The 25,000-nt window shown below is 46.1% G+C and overlaps 1 protein-coding gene across 1 annotated transcript in view; it reads right to left on the bottom strand.

Annotated features, from left to right (window-relative positions):
• Nucleotides 1-25,000, bottom strand: part of pappaa (pregnancy-associated plasma protein A, pappalysin 1a) — a gene marked incomplete at both ends in the record, with an annotated part of 91,827 nt that overhangs the window by 62,275 nt on the left and 4,552 nt on the right. Inside the window, 6 exons of the mRNA XM_080018471.1 lie at nucleotides 206-707; nucleotides 9,804-9,925; nucleotides 10,330-10,522; nucleotides 10,975-11,268; nucleotides 11,627-11,772; nucleotides 20,106-21,216. Coding sequence (XP_079874597.1) covers nucleotides 206-707; nucleotides 9,804-9,925; nucleotides 10,330-10,522; nucleotides 10,975-11,268; nucleotides 11,627-11,772; nucleotides 20,106-21,216 — 2,368 coding nt within the window. The remainder of the gene's footprint in view (nucleotides 1-205; nucleotides 708-9,803; nucleotides 9,926-10,329; nucleotides 10,523-10,974; nucleotides 11,269-11,626; nucleotides 11,773-20,105; nucleotides 21,217-25,000) is intronic.

Raw genomic sequence — 25,000 nt, 5'->3', positions numbered from 1 at the left:
TGAAATTCAAAGTGGGTCAGTATAATTAGTTGGACTAGTTAAAGGCAATAAAACCTTCAACCTCTGCCCCCCGAAACAGAGAAATAAAATATTTGAAAAAATGTGGTGAGGACAGCACATTTTCTCGCACAGCATGTGTCAAACAGTCAGTATGAGCCTATAGCCCCACAAGACATCGCACATGTAAACCTCCGAGATCCCTCACCTGTCTGTGTATTGCCGAACAGGATGGCTCAAAACCAGACCGTGCAGGGCGTGGGTGAAGGCCGGCTGGCGCAGCAGGTGGTAGCGTAGCGGCTGGCAATGCCTGCACAGCGGACAGTCGGGCTTGGAGGCCAGGAGGGTGGCGTCGATCTCCAGGTGCTGCTCCATGGTGAAGAACTGCACCCCGTAGACCTCCTCCTCCACGTCCAGCTTCAGGGTCAGCGGGGTGTCGCAGAAGACGTTGCTGGGACCCAGCGACAGATTGTTGCCGCTGACGGTCAGCAGCAAAATGTTGTGTATGGCGGGCAGAGCCGTTTCCTCGGGGATGAAGAAGGTGACCCACACCGTGAGGGAGTCGGGCACCAGCGGGTAGGGGAACTCCAGCTGGAGCATGCAGCCCTGGAGCGGGCACTCCGAGAGCCCCACCGCGCCCTGCTCAATCCCGGCGTTGGGACTCCAGGTGCGCACGCTGGGCTCGCACGCCTGCTCCACGTCCGGTGGTCCTGCGGGGGGGGGGGGAGTCAAACAGACGGCACTGTCAGGCGCAATGTGTCGCCCATCAGGGAGCTTCCAATCCAGTCACAACAAAGATGCATACAAACGTGAACCAGAAGGGCTGTGGTTGGCGAATGTGTCGCGCTACGGGGTCCGCGGATTGTTCCTAAGCAAGTTCTCCAGAAAACGAGATTGACATTGAATCACACGGCCAATTGCGTTTTTGAGTTTTCTGAATGGGGATCAATTATTTACGCCGGTGATCCCTCGTGTATCCGCAGTTCTGGAGGCGTCGCGACGGACATGAAACTGAGAGTCCATTGTCAGTCGCCGCCGCAGAGGAAAGCCAGAGCCGAGGTGTGTACCTTCTCGGAGGGGGCCCCGTGCGAGGGCTTTCACTTCGGCACAGTCATTATAACCTCAGTCACACTCCAGCCATATTTGGAGTCCACACACAGCTAACTCGCATTATCCCAAGTGACGTACGCTAACATTCATCAAGCACTTTTGGGAGCCAGCGAGCAGCAGACACTATGTTCTCCGTCAATTTCCTTTTGTGCATTTCCAAGCTGGCAACCTACAAAGCCATTTGCTAACCTCATTTCTGGGCACAACGCAAAATTCCAGTGTTTAATCAAGTGAAGACTGAATATGGTTTCCAAGCCACATTATCTCAACACATTTATTATTGTAAGTGTGTGTGTGGCCGGTGAGAGGAGATATAGAGATACTGTAGATTCAGGCAAAGGAGGGGTGGGGAGGGTGTAGATGGATGGAGAGAGCGATAGAGCGGTGGGTTGAGAGCGTATACTAGATACTAGATACTCCAAGATTTTTATTTATTTTTCTGTTCACCTACATCCTAATGTAGTCCTGTTTTTTGGGGTGAGTTCTTCAATGAGTTTCAGAAAAAAAGGAGCCGTTGCCACTGAAAATATTTTGTAATGTCAGCTGTTATGATAGGCCATTCTCCTGCCCTGGCTCGGCCCGCGAAGGGATAATGCGGTCGGAGATTTAAGAGGAGGCCGAACAGGGGTGTCGGCGACAGCGACGTAAAGCGTAAAGACGCGTCTAAAAAACGCATCCGTCGGATCGCTTCTCTGGCCCGCGAGGTACAGCGCTGGCGACATTATATAAGGCTGAGATTGTAAAGATGAAAAAAAAAAAAAAAAAAAAAAGAAAACGGCAAAAATAGTTTGAAACGAAACATCTGCCAAATTTTAAATAGACCTGCGCTCGGGGTTAACAAAAGCGACATGCATCATGAAAGAGGTGTGTATACTTAAATTTCATTCTCTCAGACCGCAAATATTTACAGTGGGACATTTGCCCCGCGAAATTCATTTCAGCTGCTCTTTGCTACATAAACAGCCCGGCTCAGAGGCGATTGACCTAGAATTCCCTCAGAGGCAGCGGAGAGGCCCTCAAGGTGGCTGAATCGTCCAGACCTGTGCTTTGGATATGAGCCTTGCTTTCTCTGTTGATTAGCTAATCCCATCTGGGTATTAGCCTGTCTACAAAAACAGTCGTTCTAGGGGAAAAAAAAAAAAAAAAAAAAAAAAAGGGTGAAGGACAGTGGGCATAATTCCAGCTTAATTGCAGCAAGGTTGAATGTGGGCCATTGTGTCTGTGTGCCCCGGGCTCTTCAGCGCGATGTGGGAATAATCCTGACTGCAGGAGCACAGCGCTGAGAAACCACGCTGACTGGACCTTTCGTGGGATCTGTAAGGTTCTGCAGGCGTAGAGGTTTTCCATACATGTACACCTCTACACCTCTATACCTCTACACCTCTGTACCTCTGTACCGCTATACTTTTATACCTCTATACCTTTATACCTTTATACCTTTATACCTCTATACCTTTATACCTCCTCTACCTTTATACCTCCTCTACCTTTATACCTATATACCTCTATACCTTTATACCTTTATACCTCTATACCTCTATACCTTTATACCTTTATACCTCTATACCTCCATACCTTTATACCTCTATACCTTTATACCTTTATACCTTTATACCTCTATACCTTTATACCTCCTCTACCTTTATACCTCCTCTACCTTTATACCTATATACCTCTATACCTTTATACCTCTATACCTCTATACCTTTATACCTTTATACCTCTATACCTTTATACCTCCTCTACCTTTATACCTCCTCTACCTTTATACCTATATACCTCTATACCTTTATACCTTTATACCTCTATACCTCTATACCTTTATACCTTTATACCTCTATACCTCTATACCTTTATACCTCTATACCTCCATACCTTTATACCTCTATACCTCCATACCTTTATACCTTTATACCTCTACACCTCTATATCTTTATACCTCTATACCTTTATACCTCTATGCCTCCATACCTTTATACCTTTATACCTCTACACCTCCATACCTTTATACCGCTATACCTCCATACCTTTATACCTTTATACCTCTATACCTCTACACCTCTGTACCTCTGTACCGCTATACTTTTATACCTCTATACCTTTATACCTTTGTACCTTTATACCTCTATACCTTTATACCTCCTCTACCTTTATACCTCCTCTACCTTTATACCTATATACCTCTATACCTTTATACCTTTATACCTCTATACCTCTATACCTTTATACCTTTATACCTCTATACCTCTATACCTTTATACCTCTATACCTCCATACCTCTATACCTCCATACCTTTATACCTTTATACCTCTACACCTCTATATCTTTATACCTCTATACCTTTATACCTCTATGCCTCCATACCTTTATACCTTTATACCTCTACACCTCCATACCTTTATACCTCTATACCTCCATACCTTTATACCTTTATACCTCTATACCTCTATACCTTTATACCTTTATACCTCTATACCTCCATACCTTTATACCTTTATACCTCTATACCTCTAGGCCTCTATACCTCTATTCCTCTATACCTCCATACCTTTATACCTCTATACCTTTATACCTCTATACCTCCATACCTTTATACCTTTATATCTCTATACCTCCATACCTTTATACCTCTATACCTTTATACCTCCATACCTTTATACCTTTATACCTCTATACCTCTAGGCTTCTATACCTCTATTCCTCTATACCTCTATGCCTCTATACCTCTATACCTCTATACCTCTATGCCTATGACTTCCTCTATGACTGTCTCTCTGCAGGATGATGACAAACAGACTTGGTGTCCCCACGGTCACATTGGTTCTTTGACCAATGCTTCGACTTCATATTAGGATGTTGATCCCGCATCACTAAACATCAAAAGATAGATAGATAGCTTTTATTCCTCTGATTATGCTACAGCGTGTGACATGACCAACTGTAAGATGTCAAAGCATCCGATCGTGCATGATTTCTCACTAGGAGTTGCTCTGGGAGACGGACGAGCGTAACACCCTTCCACGAGTCGTAATCCTTCCATATCAGAAGCCTTTCCGTTCTGGAGAGCTGCGCTGACCCGCCCCCAGTCCTGCAAGCAGGAGGGATAAACACCGAGGGATATGTCTAGGCTTACGCTCATCCTGCTTTCTATGAAGACCCTGGCTCTGTTTCTCACTCGATAAGTCACTCTCATACACTACTGCACTTTCTTTTTTTTTTTATACAGTCGGAAATCACACAGCTCACCCACACGCCAACCTCACACATACACACACACACACACACACACACACACACACACACACACACACACACGCACACACGCACACGCACACGCATACAGTACACAAGACAGAAACTTGTCAGATATCATACACTGAAGAATAGTGCCAGATTAACGATGTTCTGAAAACGATTCTTAAAAATTTAAAAATATTTTGTGTTAGTGTCGGAAACCTAAAGATTCTATGTATAGCACACTGTCAATAATACCGTCAAACTGGAAGCGATTTATCTGCCGTAGTTTACGGAGGGAAAAAAAAGTAACTGCAGTAACTTATACCGCCAGTTATGCTGCAGCAGCTACTACAAAAAAAAAAAAAAAAAAAAAAAAATGAAAAGGTCTGCTCGGAGCCAAAGTCAGATTTTGAAAACACAGAAAGTTATTGGTGCCACATTTGAACTTCACAACCAGTTGACATATTGTTACTGACACCAATGAATACTGTGATGATTTGTGTTAGAATTGTGGGACAAAACAGAACAGCTGTGTGTTGCAACCTAGACCACCGACGTGCGAACCGGGATATCTTGATCGGCCTTGAATACTCTTTAAATACTGAATAACCCAAAAACCTTTGCCCGAGTCGAAACTCATTTAATTGCAATTTTACTAATGAGTTATTGGCACAGAGAGAGAATAAGTCTACATTTGTTTCAAATGTTATTGTAGGTTTTGTTTTTTTTCTATGACATTGAGAAAGAAAAAGGGGGTTCTAGTAACTAGAGAATGCCGTGACGCAAAATACTGGATGAGATGACAAAGTGAGATTTTTTACATTTCATTACATTACATTTTTCCCAGCATTGAAATTGTTTGCGGCTTTGCAAACCGGCTACCGAGGAATTGGTGAGGGGGAGAAAGTCGTCCCATTGTCGCAACAGCGGGATTGTGAACATGTGTGATTGTTTCGTCAATGGGTAGAAAGCCTAGGACCTGCTGCCTTCCTCTATCCCGATCGATGTTTTTTTTGTTGCCATATTTACCGAGACGCAGTTCTCCTCATTTGGCAGCAAAGAGGCCGACGTTGCCTCTGTTGTCCAGCCATACTAACTTTCCATTTTAAAGGACGGCAGACAGACAGACAGTGTTGCCTAATCACCTAATCCATTGGGGCACAACCATTAATGGAGACTTTGGGCCCCAAGACACACAAACACACACATACACACACACACCTACACACACATTCAGCAAGAAACATACACAAAGTGCTCCGGTAATTTGATTAATCAGCATACGCGTATACAAAGGAATATCATCATGGAGGTAGAAAGTCCACTGTACATAGAAAATGTGATCACACGTTATTGTTGAAACTTCCCTCAGGAAGTCCCTGCATGGTTTCACATGGACAAAACGAAGTGTGTATATATACACATCTTTCTATACTCAACAGGCGCCCACACACAGACACACACACAGACACACACAGACACAGTCACACACACACGCGCGCGCATGCGCGCGCGCACAGGCTGTCGCACATTCATTTAATGGCACACGCAAACACAATGCGGATATTTTACATCCCTCCTCGCACACTGCTGGTTCCAATCAGAAGCAGGATCCTCCCCAGTGAATGTCACTAACCACATGCAATTCTCTTAACTATCTTGGGTGGATTCCACATGTCCCTCTCCCTCTTCTCAATCCATGTGTTCTCATTTCTCATGTTTTTTTTTTTTTGTTTTTGTTTTTTTTATTCTATCCCCCCCCCCCCCCCCCCCCCCCTTTTCCCTAAGTATATTTCTCTGGGGCAAAGAGCAGTAAAGATTTACGAGGGGAGCTCTGACTCTCCCCGGCCATGCCAACGCTTCCCAGTCCGGTGGTGCGAGGACGCGGACTACAGGTCCTGAGTGAACAGGTGTCATGGGTGCAGCGTGCATGCTTCACCAAAGCACACGGACAGATGCTTTCAGAGTGTTCTCTTCCTGACTGGAAGAGGGTTGAAAATAAGAGAAGTCAATGGAAAAAGTCAAGTCAATGAAAAAAATGCCCATTTTCCTGTATTAACTTTGTTGGTATTCAGACGTTCGGTGTAACAAATATCTACCGTCCTCTGTCGTGTACTGTATGTTGGTGCTATTAAAATCCCATTAGCCTCCAGTCAAATCCCTGCGATGCTTAAGAAGTCTCTAAACGCCGACTAGACTGAGCATTCCCCCACAATATCCAAACAGGTAGCTCATTTAGTTACGCCAAACGTGACAACCGCAGCCCCAGGCCTCTGGAGCTCTGAAACAAGTCACTTTTTTTTTTTATGGTCATGCAGCGGTTTTGACAGCAGACTCGCAAAGAATTCGTTCTGAGCGAATAAAACATTTGAAACGACTCGGGAGGGGGGAGTCGCTCCGCCAAAAGAGTTACGCCGGCCAGACGCGCAGGCTGAGCCGGGAGTCGGCTCAAGATTTTTGCGAAAACGAAAATATCCACGAGGTGCGATCCCAACGAATATCAATCATTCTGACAGAATTTGCGGGGATTCTTTTGCGAATTCCACTCACGACTCAGAGCCGAACCGACTGTTCTGGCTCTCGTCAAAGCGACTGAATCAGTCGAGCGAAGAGTCGGAAAATTGAACAAATCTATCTACAGTCACTCGTGTAGAGCCGAATCTCAAAAAAGAGACAGACCTTTCCTACAGGTGATACAACTTGGCCTTGTTATACGTCTACGAGGGGTGCAACGCATCACAAAACTTCTGGTTCGGATCGTGTGACGGTTTTGAGTCGGGGATCCAATCATTTTTTTCGGATCAGCAGAAGAAAAAATTAAAGCATTCTTCCTTTAAACATGGTCGTGAATGGGGAAAAAAACTGTGAATAGATCCGGCCCCAGTAAGTGAATTTAATTACCATAAGAAAGCAGAACTGTGTTCAATTTCTCACGTATATAACAAACTAAATTTCATGATTCAGAATTCAACGGCTCAGTCGGTCGATTTTGTCGAGAAGTCTGCATCTCTCAATACACATGGTATTTGTTGAGTAGTAGGTCTTAACCGCTCCAATATGGCGGAGCGGCTGACGCGGAGCGGCTGACGACGTGCAGCGGCTCATTCACATCGTGTTGTAAAGTAGCAGCAGCATAGAGCGACGTAGCCTCAACCGATCATCGCACTTGAGAGTAGAACACAGCACGCATCGGTCTTGTCTATCTTCTTTCCACTGCAGCTCTGCACCGAGATTTATGGAATTATTACTTTAGAAAGTAACGGCGGCGGTAAAACTGGATTTCACTGCGATGGTCAAATTTTGCAATTAATCCGCAGTTCCCATGGGAGTCCAACCGTGGATCCGTGACCCGTGCCGATTGCGGATCAACTACGTTCCGTTGCGCCAAAAATCACATGATCATCGTAAACGAGGGTTTACGGCGTCACCCCCTCCGCCTTACGCCTCTTCCGGTGCCCTGCGGCCCCATTTCCAAAAGGTACCTATAGGTGAGGAGACATGTGCGCCTATAGATGAAGACACAAACACACACACACACACGTGTGCGGACACACTGTGCGCGGCAAAACGCTCGTCGGCGACGCGTTATCGGGGCGTCTGCCGGAAGACGTGGCACGTCAGCGCTGCAGAGGACCCATTTGCAGCAGCAGCAGCAGCAGCAGCAGCAGCAGCAGCAGCAGCAGCAGCTGTTATGTCGTGTGATGCCGGAGCCGACGGGGAAACGGGAGTGGGAGCCTCGAGCAGGGGGAGCGGGAGGCTCCGACGCAGCCCACCAGACAAGCCCAGACTTGCCTCTCGTGCACAGTCTACGCGCACGCAGGGTCCGGTGACTTAATGCTACCTAAAAAGAACAGACACATGCACACACACACACGCACACACACACACACACACACACACACACACACACACACACACACACACACACACACGCGCGCGCGTGTGTGCGTGTGTGTGTGTGTGTGTGTGTGTGCTCTCGCCGTTCAAGCTCTTGCACGGACGGACGCGGTCGTGCGTTCCGTCTGATCTCGTGCCCGTCGCCATGATGAGTTCATTATTAGCCATGTGCTGCGGGACGCCGGCCAGACCCATCACGTCTTCACGGATTGTTTCGTACACAGGTCATATGTGACCTCCAAACGCACGCTGCAGGAAGTGTGAATTCAAACAACATCCATTCAGATATTTTAATCGGTCGACGATGTGGAAATAGGAATTTGGCGGGGGAGGTTTTTATTTGTTTGTTGCCCCCTCCCTCCTTCGGGCATTGGAATGTGCAGCCTTTTTTCAGAGCATTTGCTTGAATTCGTGATGCCTAAGTCGTCAAAAACATCTCAAAAATGCAACTTTTTTTTCTTTTAGTCATGATAATAACGAATGATGGAGGCCCTTGTAAATGGGGGGGACTAGAACCAAAATAAATAAACTAACGTAAACTATGATATAAAATAAAAAAAATACATAAAATATGATATGAACAACATATTTTCTATCTACTGTAATTAATTTATAGACTAGCTGACTGATTTTTTCATTGATTTTTCAATCAATCGATTATTTTCATTCAAAACATATCGTAATCTTCATATTTATTATTATTATTTTTTATTTTATTTATTTTTTATTATTATTATCATCATCTAATCGTGTGCATATCTTTGATTCATATGAATGTAGCGCACTGCGCTGGCTTGTCTCAGGTATTCAACAGGTCCAATAAAATGAATATTTTCTATCTATAGTCTATAGCTATTAAAAAAAAAAAATTCTGATCAAAATATAAAAAATGGTATTAGTGATATTGAAGGTATTGATTTCCAATTTGGAGTTTTTTAACTGGTTGTTGTGACTGTATCGCTGGCTGCCTTTGGCCCCCCGGCGCAATCCAGACCATTCCCAATGATGCCCACAAAGCCAACAAATCTCCATGCATGTTTTTTTGCTCATTTTGCATTTGTGCTTTGTTATTCTGATGCAGATGAAGCAACAAAGCTAAGACGTGGAGAATTTTTTGGGGAACTGGGAGACGGCATTGCGGCAACGATCTAAGAATTATTTTGCTCCTCAGCCACCGTTTGGGAATTGCGGTACCAACAGCACGATGATGCCATCCTCCAAAAGCTTCCATGTTCCTTCCATGTGGTCATGTGGTCCCACAACCCATGTCCAGAGTCTTGAGTCCAATGAGTCACTGCAATACTTGAGGGCTGAGCCGTGCACCAAACTATTTAAATATTTCAAGTATGTACAAGCACCAGTTCTGACTCAGATAAACAAGAAATCCGAAACCTTAATGGCATCGAGTGCTCATGGATTTGAAATACTATCACTCGGAGGGGTCGGGTACCGAAGGCACTGAGTGAGATGCCTACGCCGGCGGTGAACAAATACCATTGCACCGTGAAAGAAAACATGTCAACAAATTTTAAAGACGAAGCCGCGGGGGGGGGGGTCTTACCTTCGGCCTCGCGGGGGGACCAGTGTCCGGACGGAGCGCAGGGTCGCGGGGAGGAGGAGTTGGAGGCGTACTGCAGCAGAACCCTCCCCTCGGTGCATTTATTACACACTGATCCCAATTCTCTAGGAAACCAACAGACAGACACAGCAGCCAACTTAGATACAGCCCAAATACTTTATTTGATTTTATTCTATTTGTCCTCCACTCCGCTGCTGTAAATCCTGAAGGTCTCCCTGCAATGAATCGAATCGTATCTAATCTTAACTTATTTTATCTTACACTCCTGAAATATACGGATGAGAACCATCCATCGTGCAAGCAGGGTGGTTATACTAACCAAGTCTTTCCCTTTTAGTTCTTTTTTTTTTTTTTTTCTTATTCTGTCTGCGCCAAAACCGCTGGGGGAGGAAATATCATCTCGCGGTTCTCACAGCAGGGGGTCGCAATCAATCCCCGGATCAATTTCGAGGGGCTTTCTCGCTGGAATTTTCGAGCTTTCATTATCACCTTATCCGGCTCATTTCACCTTTCATAGAAATGTCCGGAGACGGGCGGAAACCACTCCAGGGTGACGCCGTTGTGGTGCTGCTCCACCACCTGGGGCGCCAGGGGCACGGGGGGCGGCTTGGACGTGGGTTGCCAGGTCTGGTAGACCAGATCCAGGTAGCAGTGCATCCTGGCCACCTGGTTCAGCGTGAAGGAGTCGGTGCAGGCGTCATCTGAGGAAAAGCAAAAGCGCGATTTGAACTGCTGTGTGAGGGAGCGGCGCCGGGGTTAGGTAATCGCACGGGGGGGAAAAAAGGGGACGGGGTGGGGGGATGCGCGCTCGTTGTCTTTATCGGATTACACGGCGGAGTTACATGCAGATGGACGGACACAACATGAAACATGGGCGCGACAAAGCTGTCGCAGTCTGCACTTATTTTAACGCAATCTAGGGTAGCGTTTGATTAGAACAACAAATAGACGGTGTAAACAGTATGACGCCATTCTGGAAGGGGAATTCGAGTGGTGCGAAGCAATTAGCTCCAGCACTGCGGTTTTGGGATGAAATGAGCATCCGAGATTTCACACCTGTCTCGGTGTGGCCGCCCTCTGAGGAAGTCAAAGGGCGAGACGAAAATGACTTTTTTGGGTGGATCGACGCGCGTGCCTGCAGGTTTAGCCTCACCCGCATAGCTCATGTAGTTGTTGAACGGGGTGTGCGTGAAGTGTCGGCAGCCGCAGGTCTCGTTGCCCGGCTCGGGGTCGTGGCAGCCTTTGTACTTGGGCGTGGGGTTGGTGTCGGCGCACAGATCTCCCGTCTCCAGCGAGGGCTCCGTCTCCAGGCAGGCGTCGTTGCAGGACTCGATCTCCGAGATGCCGCGGAACACGTGGTACAGGCCGAGACTGTGGCCGATCTCGTGGACCATCGTGTCGGTGTGGCCGAATGTGCCGTAGAAGGAAGGGTTGAGAACAATGCCGCCTGACGGACGAACGCGCACGCACGCACACACACACACACACACACACACACGCACGCACAATAGCACATGATGTATCTTACAAGTAGTCATGTTTGTGCGCAAAACACTTCATCGCGTAGTGTAAAATAAGTGTCAAACTGGAGTAGGATTCAGACAATGCATTATTCATGGGCCTACTCAGCTTCATTATCACCTCCCTTACTGTTAAAGACAAAAACTGCTTGGGGCTTGAACTGTGATTACTCATAATCAACAGTCTCGGCTGCCAATGAAGCGGCGTGTGCACGCAAACATGTTCATATGCGCACGCCGTATGTGTGTGTGTGTGTGTGCGTGCACGTGTGCTTTGCCTTTTACCCAAATGTGTCAGGGCCTCTTTGTCCCACGGCCAAGTGGCGACTCCAGCCAGGTCTTCATCAGAGGAATTGGCAAAGAAGACGTTAAGGTGAGTCGAGCCGTCCAAATTCAGGATCTCTTTCAATTCCTTCACGTCCAAATAGGCTCTGAACAATGGAAGGGAAGGGGGGAGGGGGGGTCCAATAAGTGTGTTAAATGAATACAGTAGTTTCAGAATAGGGACAGAAGACAGATCATGTTCGTTTTGGAGGTATTTGGAGATTAGATTGTTTAAGGTTGCGGGGGGTGAAGGCTGTCTGAGGTAAAAAAAAATAAAATAAAATAAAAATCCAGAATATTTTCGATGGCACGACAAGACTGATTGATCACGGCCTCGGCCGAGCCTCGGGGATCCAAACCAAGCCAGTGCAAAAATACCAATACGAAGGCAATCATTCTACTCACGACCTTGCTTATATAGAGCCCATTGTTCAAGGTGTGTCCAGTGTGTGTATGTGAAATACACCCATAATAAGAGCACGCATGACAGTTTGTTGGCTTTATAAGACGTTTGGCTGCTTGAAGCGGCTTCATCCTCTCGTACAATAACACAGCAGTGCCACTTAGAGCTATGGATCAGAGGGAACCTCACGGCGAAGAAGATGGCCAGCAATGACAAAGACGAGGGGGGTGATGGGGAGGTGTCGGGGCGCTCTGTATGCAGCAACCACTACGCCAGCCCCGGGGCTCTAAGAAGCCACCTCCGTAGCCATGCCAACAACCCGGTCCATCCAACCTTTTTTCTTTTTTCTTGTATTTCATTTTTTTCTTTTAAATGAAGGATCTAATTGGACATGCTTTTTGTGGAATTCAGACTGACGTATTTGAAAATCGCCCATTAGCCTTCAAGGATTGTTTTTGACTTTTACTGATGTATCAGCGCTTGTAATAATAAGTTTAGTCACGATCCCTGGGAATACTGACAAGAGTCGTACTGATTGCAATCACACAGCGAAATAACATTCCAAGCAGTGAAACTGTCATTCACATTTTTTAAGGAATCAAAAAAAAAAAGCTGTTTTGATAAGAGCTCGGTTGGTGGTCTCCGCAAACAGTACTGACAAGCACAGTCAACACTTGGAACAGTGAGCAATCTGTTGCCAATGTTCAAAGCGTTACTTCATCCCCGTCCCAGTCACCACGAAGGGAAAACGCGACGAAGACGGTATAGTAACAACATAAAAAAGAAAAAATAAAAAATAAAAGGAAGCGTATAGAGTATCAGAAATCGGAAACCTTGAGGATGTTTAGACCGCGTCGCGCGCTGTATGTTTGTGTCCGATTCTGTCCAACAACATTGAAACTTGAACTTGTCTGGGATACGGAGGGTACGGTGCCGGCTGTGTTTCGGGAGCGCAAAGTGCGAGACGCTCTATAGGCGCCGGTCGAAAAATGCCCAGGGTTGGCGGCGTTACCGTCAAACATCATCCACCCATCGACCGAAAAAGAGAGCAAAGCCCAGAAGTCTGCTTTGGCATTTATAGCCGCGGTCCATCGGACCAGTTACCGCTAAAAAGACGACTCATTTCGGCAACAATTTGACAAAGTAGGCGGTCAGAAAGTCAAGACGGCGAGGAAGCGGCGTAAAAGGAGCCGAGCGAGATGTTGGTCCACGGCGAGGGTTACCAACCCAACAGCCACGGTGATACTCACAACAGCTAATGCGATTTGGAGTCTCAAGAACCGAACGATTACGTTGGCGTTTCAAATGTTGTTTTTTTTAACGTCCTCCCGGCCGTCGTCGGCCAGAGTCTTCCGGCCATCGATCACAAAGCAGATAAGGGGATTCCTCGGGGGGGAGGCAGCCCCCCCCCCGTTCCCCCCGCAACGCTGGCATGTTTCGAATCAAGCGGTCAGCGGAGCAAACGCTCGGACGGAGCCGACGAGGGAGCAAACCGGGGCACGTGCCGGGGGCAGGTTTAAGGAGGGGGGGGGGGGCGGGGGGGGGGTGGCAAAGCAAAACAAAAAAAAACAAAAAACAGAACAGATGATAGAAGGTCCTTCTTCCTAATAATTTCAGGAATTTCATTATTTCCTCAGAAAATATTTGTCCATCTTTTTTGGACCTCCACGAGGAGAGGAAGGGGTCAGGGGGTTTGATTCGGAGAATCGAGTAAGTCAGCGCTAGATACAGGCGACAATAACTGGCCTGAGGAGGAAAATATCAATGGATGTTATTAAAATATGAATGGAAGTTATAGTATTTTTGAATAGATGCATTTAATAAAACAATTTTTAAAGCAAAACCCTGATTTTATAGACGTAAGTATGAATGTACAGTATGTGTGTGTGCAATGTTAAAGCTTAAGTTACTGGTCAAACTGCTTGTCCACTCACTAAAAACATACCCCACTCGTTTTCAATATTCATGCTACTTTGAATATTATTCGCCAATTGCGTCTCTATCGCGATGTCAAAATGCGAAAATGTCTGCCTGTTTGTCGCCCCTTTCGTCAATAACCCTTCACCCCCGTGGGCACCCCACCACCCCAAACCTCTCTCTCTCTCTCTCTCTCTGTTCAACTCCCGGTCCCGTAGAAACTTGTACCCCTCTCCCCGCTTCTCGTCATCCATATTTCAGAGGCGGAGTTGAGCCACTTGGGAAGGACACGGTTTTTCCATGCATTTAAACTCGCCACTTTTCAGCAATGTCCCTGGGGGAAAAAAACGAAAAACAAAAACAAAAAAAAAAAAAAAAATACTTTAAATGACTTGTGAAGTAAGAGGGAGGGAGAGATATGGATAGTTCAGGATGAGCGAGAGAGAGAGAGAGAGAGAGAGATTGTGCATGCGGAAAGAAGACGACCTGAAGTCAAGCGCCGACATCCTTGCGGGGGGGCGTCTGTTGTGGGGACGCGCAGGGAACCGCCGCGTTAATGCTTCTATGTCTGATACGTTTTGAATGGGAGATCATGACTTCATCCATTTGCACCCGTAATTCACATAAGCCAATAAATTTGCCTCGTATACATATGTCTGGGGCGGCTTGGGGTGAATGCTGCGTGAGTTGGCATGACAATGAAGGCACCGCGGCCAAGCAGTTTTAAATCGGAGGGGCCCCCTTGGCTCGCCTGTCATCGAGTCGGTCAACACCCCGGCCCCTAAACCCATCATTCATCTCCGGCTGTATTACTACGTTCGCACACTCTCCATTCCTACTCTACAGCTGTCTCCCACAAGTAACCACCACACACCCCACCCCTCCGTCCCCCTGCCCCCTTCCAGAGGTGGGCACAGGCTCCGGAGGAGATGCGTCGTCGCAAGTGGCCGCCGCCGCCGCCGCCGCCGCCGCTCGCTGCCAAGAGCCGCTCTCTCACGACTGGAACTACACCCCTGTGATGGAGGATCGGCGCCCCCCAATTTCGAGACAGTTTCCCATCGCCCAGTGCGTGCCTCGAGAGGCAGCCTTCCCGTCAAGTGGCGTGGATATCGCGGATATTCTCGAGGCGAGTCGAAAATGGCTTTTCAAACAAACATCCAAAATGCATTAAATACGCGCCAATAAAGAGGGGGATGTTTTTTGGTGAATAGAACACGAGTCACTTGCCCTATCCATTAAAACATCTACGTGAACATGTGGCATACTGTATATTGAAAATGCCCTTCAAGAGCACTCAGGAACGCTCCTCGTTTTAACAGAATGCGACGGACCCATGTCGTGGAAATTCAGACCTACTTCGTGTGAGGTGCTAAACTCACATCCGAACTCTACAAATAAACGTGGGTCTCAGAGTACAATAACACAAACATTTATCTGTTGAGATATCACAAGGGAGTTTCACGGCGTACGACAGGGCAGTCTGCCGAAAAACATTCGAGCAAAAGAGTTGGTAGGTTGTGTAGACAGGGCGGGTTTGGGACAGGTCTTAACCTAAATGTACAGTATACCAGAACATGCGGGAAATGGGATTCTTATAAATAAGCTTTTTTGACATTTTAACGCAAACCTAAGCTACGACTCTTGAAACAACCAACAGTCTTTCACGGCCTTTATTTTCTGCACAGCGTGGTTGCCCCTCGCCCTGTAAGGCCCAGGGTTGCAAAATGACATACATCCCTTTTAGCTATCCTAAAAAAAAAAATCGATGATAAACATAAAATATAAAAAAAAAATATATATATATATATTTTTTAAAGCCCACATTGATATAAAGACCAATTGTTTATCCTCACAATGCTATTGAAGAGTAAATGTGTTTATAGGTCTGACCATCTGGCCATGAACTCAAACCTTGCAAACATTCCTTCAAGCTCATCTCTTTGTTTTATTTGACTGGATTTGTCAAGATTCAAGAAAATAAAATTCCCAATATATATATATATATATATATATATATATATATATATATATATATATATATATATATATTTATTTATTTATTTATTATTTTTTGTGATTATTACAATGTCTAAAACACATAGATATTTAGACATTGCGGAGTACATTCATCAAGTTTGATATTCCGATTGTTGTGTCTGTGTTGCAATTCTGGATTCTGTGTGAGGTTGGTATGTGCACCTTACACATTACATGGGGGCGTCGCACTTCTCACATGTTCACATGTGGAAAAAAAAACAAATAAAAATATCATATATTTGATGATTCACTACAACTAAGTTACAAATGTGTTTCCTCCGTGAAAATGTTGAGTTTAGACCAGAATTGAGTAAATGAATCAATTATTTGTGGTTGGAGTATTTGAAACTGTCTCTGTATCTTATCAGTTAGAAAAAAAAACTTTTATCAGTTAAAATGTTTTTATCAGTTAAATGGGCTTTTTTTCTGGCCTTTGTTTGTTTGCCAAAATAGCTGCTTGTTGCATAAGGCGGAAACAGGTTCTGGATGTCCTGGAATGTTTTGGGGGATGCTTGTCGCATTGTTGGGGGGCAGGTGAGAATGTTCCTGGGGTGTTCTGGGGGGGGTGCATGTATTCCTTTTAGTACCATCAGTAGAGAGCACAATAGGCTAGCCAGATAGTATTGTGTGAATTTAGTGGAATGTGTAAATAGGATTAGGATTAATTTGCATTGAAATGATTTAGCCTGGAAAATAGTTGGCTCTCTACCCTGAACATTTGGCCCACCACCCTATCTAGTCCTGCGGGTTATACACTACAATATAATACTCATATGTATTACGGCCGATTTATCCAAGACCATTCAATCGTGCAACTTACCACAGCAAGCAGACATTGTGCTATTTAAAATTACTTTTAGGAGGATTTAAATCTATATTTAATACAACACAGTCAATTAATTCAATTATATAATTATAGGACCCAGAATCGCGATTGTGGCGCCTCCCCTTGCGGCTGCCTGCGCGAGCACCTTGTGTCGATTACGCACATTTTGGTATTTTTTAGTATTTATAGAGCTTATTGTGCGTAATCACCGGGTGTCATGACATTTCACTGCATATATGTATGAACGTATGTATATGTATGTGACAAATAATCTCTTGAACTTGAACTTGAACTTTATACATATCTTTTTCATTTATTTTTTTTATTTTTTAACTTTTTCCATTTCAAAATGCCACCAGCAAAGAGAAGTGCGAGCCAAAATCTGAACTTGGGATTGTCAGGCGATGGGTTGTGATGAAGCTTGCCGCCACACCTCCAGAAGGTCAGAACTACAAGATCTACTACACGGACAACTACTTCACCTGCGTCCCATCGGTAGTTAAGCGCCTTGATCGCGGAATTCACCGCGCGGAAACAGCCAGGCGGGTGCGCCTAACCGACCCCTAACCTTGAGGGCTCTCGTCTTGAAGAGCTTGAAGAAACAGGGGAGGTTGAAGCGTTGATATCGGCGTGGAGGGGAACCGCGCCACCTGCGCTGTCGAGTGGTGCGACAGCAGGGCGGTCGGGCTCGTGTGGGCTCCTTTGCCTCGGACCAGAACCTGTGCACCAAAGCCACCAAAGCCTACGTCGAAGTTGAGAGGCCTTACGTTGTGGGCTCCTACAACAAATACACGGGGGCCGTGGATTTGCTGGACTCATTTGCAGCCAAATACAAGTTCCCCATGAAACCCCTACATCTTCTGGCGCACCATTATCCCTCGCTGTGATCTACGCCCGGCTCCTCTACCAGCGGGACTGCAAAGCTCTCAAGAGTTCTCGGAAAGTCTGGTTTATAATATTTTTGACTTGTACGTCAATGTATTTTTGACATGTATCTTAATTGATTCTGTTCTAATCAATTCAGGTGAACCCGACTCTCAACTCTGCGCCAAAGAGAGGACGACCGTCCTCGGGCAACGGGGGGGCCCAGTAACACAGACGGTGACATCAAGGAGCCCTTTGAATGCTGGGAAGAGCCCATCCTCAGGTGATGGGAGTCCAACCAAACAGGGTCCCAAGAGGTCTTCTGTACCCCCCCCCCCCCGACTGGATGTACACAAGCACCTAATCGCACATTTCCCAGTGAAGACGAAGAGACGAGGCTGCAATAACTGGATACAGCAACACGTTATGCAGCGAGGGTAATGTTCGTCGTTGCTTTGCAGAGGAAAAGAGCTGTCTTCGGGACTATCATTGCAAATGAACATGGCTGAACGCTGGGACTAAGACTAAATTCAGTTTTGTAAATACAATTTTATCCTAGTTTTTCTTTATTAATAAAAGGCTATCCATAAAAAAAATAGGACTGTGACAAACATGTGACACGAACAGCCAATCGTACAGCAGGAGCGTCGGCGCTTCCTCCGCTCTCTCCCCGGCCGCGGCGCTCTCCGGCCCGGCAGCGCACAGCGGGGACGAGGCCCCCCGGAGCTGAGGCGGCGGGACTCGGTCGGAGAGGGTCCCTCGGTGCGTTTCAAACGTGCCCGCGTTTAATCACAGAGCTCAGATTCAGGAACTCTTCGGACTGTTCTCAGACGACAATGATGATTATATGATATATTTAAATGTATATCATATATATATTTATACATTATTTATTATTTATTTAATTTATCTCTCTTTTTTGTTCACGTGTTTTTTATTTTATTTGTGTGTTTAACGTAAAGCCATGAGAATGGACTTAAAACTGTAAATTGAGCATTATTATTATTATTATTATTATTATTATTATTATTATTAATAATAATAATAATAACAATAATAATAATAATAATAATAATAATAATAATAATAATAATAATAATAATACATATATACTGTAATTAATAATTAATAATTATCGACATCGATCAGTATAAAAAAAACATATCGTGATAAGATTTTTGGCCATATCGTCCAGGCACAAAAACTGCAAAAACAAATGCAGGACCTCACAGCGCGGTTTCCTTGCATATGCGGTGCATAGTTCATTCAAAACGCTATAATTGAGACAGAATGTTGAAATGTTTGGAGTGCAACCCTCTGCAAGTCTCTCCAGACATACCATAATCAAAGCAAAACAAGCAACCATTAAGCAGAGCTTCAATCTCTCCTTTCAGGCTTTAAAATCACCTCCTGTGTTCAATTCTTGCGCACCACCCCGCTATCTCACCCTCTCTTTCCGGCCTTTTTCTCTCTCTTTCTGTTACAAGTCTGCAGGATGTTAAAGACATTGCAGGCGCATATTTGTGCCGGTAGCTGATATTGAAGTTAAGCGGTTTTGGCCCAAAGTTGTGATGCTGCCTGGACCGAAGAGGTGGGAGCTGAGAGCGATGGTAAAACCACCTGCTCCTCTCTCTGATATCACCTTATTCAGTCGTACGGCGGCCGTTTGCATAAATCAGACGGCGGCGGCGGCGGCGGCGGACCGGTCTTCCAGCTCGGCCGTGTTCGAAAAACAGCCTTGTTTCTTCGATTTTGGATGCTTCAGAAACACAATATTCCCCGGAGACGTATTTTTTTTCTACAGTAACTGCTTTTTCCATCATTTCTTCGATTTGTCCAAAAATAACAGCTATCCGAGTTTTGGCCAATACTATGTCTTAACCACAAGGACCCCCGAAATTGTCTACCTATCGCCAAAGGCAAACTAATCAAATTCCGGTTTCAATCCATTTCAAACACTGTCAGACAAATTAAAGTGGGCGTGGATGAAAAAAAAAACGAAAGCAAACAAGATATTCCGAGCCCCCCCTTTTTTCCTTAGCGATGCCAATGTGTGAAACACTGTTTTAACCATGTGTCAACCACACTGAGGCCGAGTTGGACGCCGGCCCAAAGGGATCCCCGGCGGGACTCGCAGGCTGGGGGATGAGTTACACTCAGCCTCTGCTCAACCGGTCAGGACACGGCACGACTAGATATCTAAACCTCTCTTGGTGACATCAGAGTGGAAAGATGTGTCGGCGTTGGCCTCACGCGAGACATGTTTCGATTTTACCAGGCAGTTTCCCCGCTCGATAGTGAATACTTCGAAACACGCAAAGTGTATAAGCAATCACTTATTTTCCATGAAGTACAAACAGAATATGAAACAGGAACGAATCGAGCAATCTTACTTGTGTGGAGAGGAGCGGTTGAAGCACGTCTTGGTCACGTCGGTCACGTTGGGGTTGCAGCAGTCGCCCAGATCGTAGAAGAAGTTTTCCCAGTTACATTCAGGGTCGCACACCCCGTTTCCCTGCTTGTACTCGGGGCAGCGGCTCCGGTGGCCGGACATGCAGTCGCCCGCGTCGAACCCCGTCAGCGGGTGGTTGCACTCCGGATCGCACGCGTCGTCTCCGACTTTGCTGATGTCACAGTTGGCCAAGATCAATCTGTTGCGGAGGGAGGAGTTGGTGACGTTGTGAACGCTGAGCTCCCAGGTGATGTTGTACGGGCTGAAGGCGTCATTAAGCTGCTGGTGCTGCAGGCTGATCTGGTGGTCGAACACAGTAGGCCTCTTTTGCGCGTCATCCCAAATGTTGATGACGCGATAACGCACCGTCTTTGGTCGGCGGAAAGTCCAGAGGTGATTGTAATTCTTCACGACGTCGACGTTGTCGCAGACGGTCTGACCGCAGGCGGGGGGTTCCAGTGTGGTGTCCAAGAACCCCTCGCCGCTTCCGGCCCCGTTTCCGAGACCGCCCACAAACCCCAGCCGTCCGCCGCTCCCGTGCTCCGGCTGGGGAAAGTTGCCGTCTTTCACCGTCAGCCACTTTCGGCCCGGGTGCTCAAAAGTTTCCCGGATGACGAGTTGAAGGGCGTCCTGGGGGTCCTCGTGTCCTCGCATGTCCCTAATTATCTGCCAATGCCCTCTGGCTTGCCTCCACAGACCGACCCTTTCCACGGCACCCCTGTAGTTGTGATTTAATGCATTCCCGCCGATCATTAGCACTTTGCACTTTTTTGTCAAGTGACTGAAAACGTCACCCGACTGCTCCCGACTGACGCCCACTTGGGCGCCGTTGACGAACAGCTTCATGTAGACGCCGTCGTACGTGACCGCCAAGTGCGCCCATTGGTTGGGTGTGTAGCGGGCGTTGGAGTGGATGGAGGTCACTTTGTGGGCACGGTCAGTTTTAAGGGAGAAAAAGAAGCGGGGGTCCCGGTTGCCTTGTTCGCCGACTGCTTGGATACCGAGCAGCCAGCCTCGGTCACTGGAGGCATAGAAGCATTTGTCGTAAAGACCTGGTGGAGAAAAAGGACACGAGTCAGCGCATTTCTAAGGTACTATCATTAAAAAGACTTACCTACAGTATCCATTCTGAAATTCTCCACTGTGATATACACACTATTAACTGAAACAACTCAGATCCTGGATGTTGGGCTGAAGTGCATGTTTAGCTGAGGGAGACCCCAAAGACTTTCACGTAAGAGAATCATCAACATGAACTGCATTTTATGTATTTTAGTGTAAATGTCCCGCACCGGCGGGGTCGCCAGAAAAGGCTCCGGGTTTTCTGCAAATGCCTTGTTTTTCTAGAGGAACCAAAACACTTTTTTTTCCTGTTTCACTTGGAGCTTATATGTCAGCTTCAGCATGGTAATGTGTTTTCACTTCTTAGGGGATCTCTGAATGCTAACTGTTTGTTTGTTTAGCGCTGGTGGGGGAGTGTGTGTGTGTGTGTGTGTGTGTGTGTGTGTGTGTGTGTGTGTGTGTGTGTGTGTGTGTGTGTGTAGGCACAAGTTGTTTGTGTATGCATGAGCGTGCGTGAGCAGGTAGGTCCTTGCATGTGTGTGTGCCTGTGTGTGTGTGTGTGTGTGTGTGTGTGTGTGTGTGTATGTATGTGTGTGTGTGTGTGTGTGTGTGTGTGTGTGTGTGTGTGTGTGTGTGTGTGTGTGCACAGAACTGCAAGTGCGTGACTAAATCCTTGTATCAAGGCATGTGTGCTGTTTAGTCAAAGTTTGCAAAGATTCCAAAACACCTCTCTCAGGCACCTTTCAGCGTATGAAAGTCCATATGTTTACAGTTGATTTTGGGAAGGGGGGGGTGGGGCAGAATCCTTCTGACACAGACGTACGTTCCTCACATTGGCTAACATCGGGGGCGCACATATTTTCCGACCGTGAGGCTCCCGGCCTTACATATCCATCAAACAAAGTTAAGACAAATGACCTATGTTCTGCCTTTCCAACCCATATGGAAAAGGAGTGTCCTCTGTTGTTGCTCAATATAGTGCGTATAGTGCTTGTCAAAGATAATAAATATCTTTCATCATCTTACTGTGGCCGCTTTCCACGGCGTAAAAACATTAGGAATGATTATCAATGTGGCCATCAAACCTTTGCCCCAAAGTCTATGAAAATAAAAGCCCACTCTCTCATTAGGCTACCTGAGCCTTAAAAGACGGCCTAATGGACTTCTCGCAAATACCTCGAGCTTTAGAGCTTCCTAATGAGATGCACACTCCAATATGAACTCATTAGCTTGATATTCTAATGGCCTAATGTTCAAAGAGTGACCGCAGGGTTCAGCGTCAAGGTCACTCCTTTGGTGGATGACGTTTTCAGGCTTTCCACTACAGTGGAAGGGAAAAAGCCTTCCATCTGTCAGCCCGAGCACTCAAGGCTAAAAGGTGTGCTAAAATGCTCGTAGGGCTCCCAGTGTAAACAGCTGTCATAATTCTGCCATGCTCAATTAATCTAACACAGTACACCTTTCCAGACCCCGCGCTGTGACTAGCTGGGCTCACGCAAGCGCACGCACGCACACACACACACACACACACACCTAGACATGAATAGAAACACACTCAAACATATAAATACACAAACTGAAAAGACAAACTTAGGCATACATGTACACATTACGGTATTTGCATACACACACACTGCGGTTAAGAGCTTTTTTTTTTTTTTTGGTTGTAGTTCAAAGGGAACCTTCCATTGGAATTGTCATTTGTCTTCCCGACAAAAAAAAAAAAAAAACACGATAGAAAAGGAAAAAAAAAAGGAAAAGAAATACACCAGGGGAGGCTGATAAAAAGCAGGGATGGAGTGAACAATGAAGACTTTTGTTTACTTTTGAATAGTTCCGGCTCTGAAAGGGCAGGGATATGCACTTTGTGTACAGTCATAGTTAAGTCCCTTAAGAATCCCAGAACCCGTGAACTTCGTTGGAAATTTCCATTGACGGCTCCTTACGGTCACAACCCCAGTGTGGTCATTACGGATTCAGTGGCTTTGTACCTCCACAAGGCTCAGTGCTGGACGCTCAGCTGGCACAACACTGCATCCAGTAATAACGCCGTATTTCGTGACTGGGCGAGCCACGCAAGCGGATGCAGTCCCGGCGAAACTGCGGTTCAATGCGTTGGGTAAAACCTGGCTTTTGTACTGTTCGGACGCGCCAACAGACAATGGCATCAAATCAAACCTGCTTCGGAGAATTCATGTTTTGTAGTTTTTACGGCACGAGACAGCGTGCCAACCTCAACCCAAATTCCCCGTTCCCTCAAGTTTTCATTTTTACCCTTAAGACTGGGAAGGTAATAACTTCCCACCAACGTCGTCAAACCACATCTAACCGAAGAAAAGATTAAAGTTAATGATTTTGAGTACGATTACTCGCCATTACCCAGCATGCCCGGGCAGCCTCATTCACAAGATAATATAACTTTGTTTGAGTCCACACCTATGTCTGTTATGGTTCCAAGTATCAAGGAAGGCGGCGTTGCCAATTGGCATCAGCTTATCGGGCGGATGGATCACCCTTCAGCAAAAAACCATCAAGATCCAACCGACCGGAGCAACCTGTCAATTCAAAGGTATGTTCTCAAAAACTTCAAAAGGCAACAGGTAGAAAAGCAGGACCGCCTGGCGAGCCCTGACTAGTCGTGGCCCTTTCGCAATTTTTTTTGCTTATTCGTGTCTATTGTGACATTTTGCAATCGAAAAAGCCCGTGGAGCGGAATCCAGAATTTAGGAATAATCCTCGCACGGTGTTAGTGCGCCATTAAACTCGAGGGTTATAATGCGTGAATTCCCCGGGTGTCCTGTCCCCTAAACCCTTTTAATACTCGCCCCAAGGAACTCGGAAATTATCTGTCTGTCTGTTTGTCGGGTTGGACTGGAGCTGAACACGACGGCGCCAGGGCAGAAATGAACGACGGAACACACCTTTTGATCGCGGGGTTTTTTTTCGCACTCAAACTCGATCTACCGACGCTCATGGACTAACCCCAACCCTGCCCCACCCCCGAGGCTTCCGAGACGTATGGCTCCACGGGCCCTTGTTCCGACAACACGCGCGTTCCGATTACAAAACATGACATTACATTTGGTCATTATCTTTCGTAATCACTCCGACGCTGCCTCGCAAACAGAGTCTCTAATTTCATTAGGCGAGTCGGGCTCCCGTCGCCCCGCCGCGGCGGACCGATCATCCCCAATCAAACACCCAACACCGGCCCGCGCAGGGGGTCCATCTAGGTGTCTGTCAGAGGGTATGAGCCGACGGTGCTCAACGTGGGGTACGGGGACCCGCATCGTGTCCTTCAAGAGGTGCCGGGAGTGGGGGGGGGGTTACTTGTTAAACTTAAATATTATTTCATTTACAAGTTAGAGACTGTACAATAATTACCATTTTGATTATAGTTTCACTGTTATTTTCCAAACTTTAGTTACATGTCTATACACGTATGGAGGTTTCAACCATGTGGCGCTACGTACGTGTAAGAATGTACGACGCACATTAGTACGACGATAAACCTGCTTTGAAATAAAACTGTCTCTGCCAAGACAGGTGGTTTAATTATAATATTTATGACATTTGAAAACCTTTCTGTTTTATGTAATAAAACCCATTAATGTAAAAATGAATATATTAACTGGGGGGCGGGGTGATTATGTTAGTGGGTGGTAACTTTTATAACTCTAATAGGAAATGTTCATTTGCTTAATTATTAGGTTATCCACTGCATTTTGTTTTTATTACATTAGTGGGTTATTACATTAGTGGGGAGTTACTATG

This window comes from Zeus faber (genome assembly GCF_960531495.2).
Source record: "Zeus faber genome assembly, chromosome: 17".
NCBI classification, from domain to species: domain Eukaryota; kingdom Metazoa; phylum Chordata; class Actinopteri; order Zeiformes; family Zeidae; genus Zeus; species Zeus faber.
Note: the sequence above shows the minus strand (reverse complement) of the source record. Positions and strands in the feature narration are given on the sequence as shown.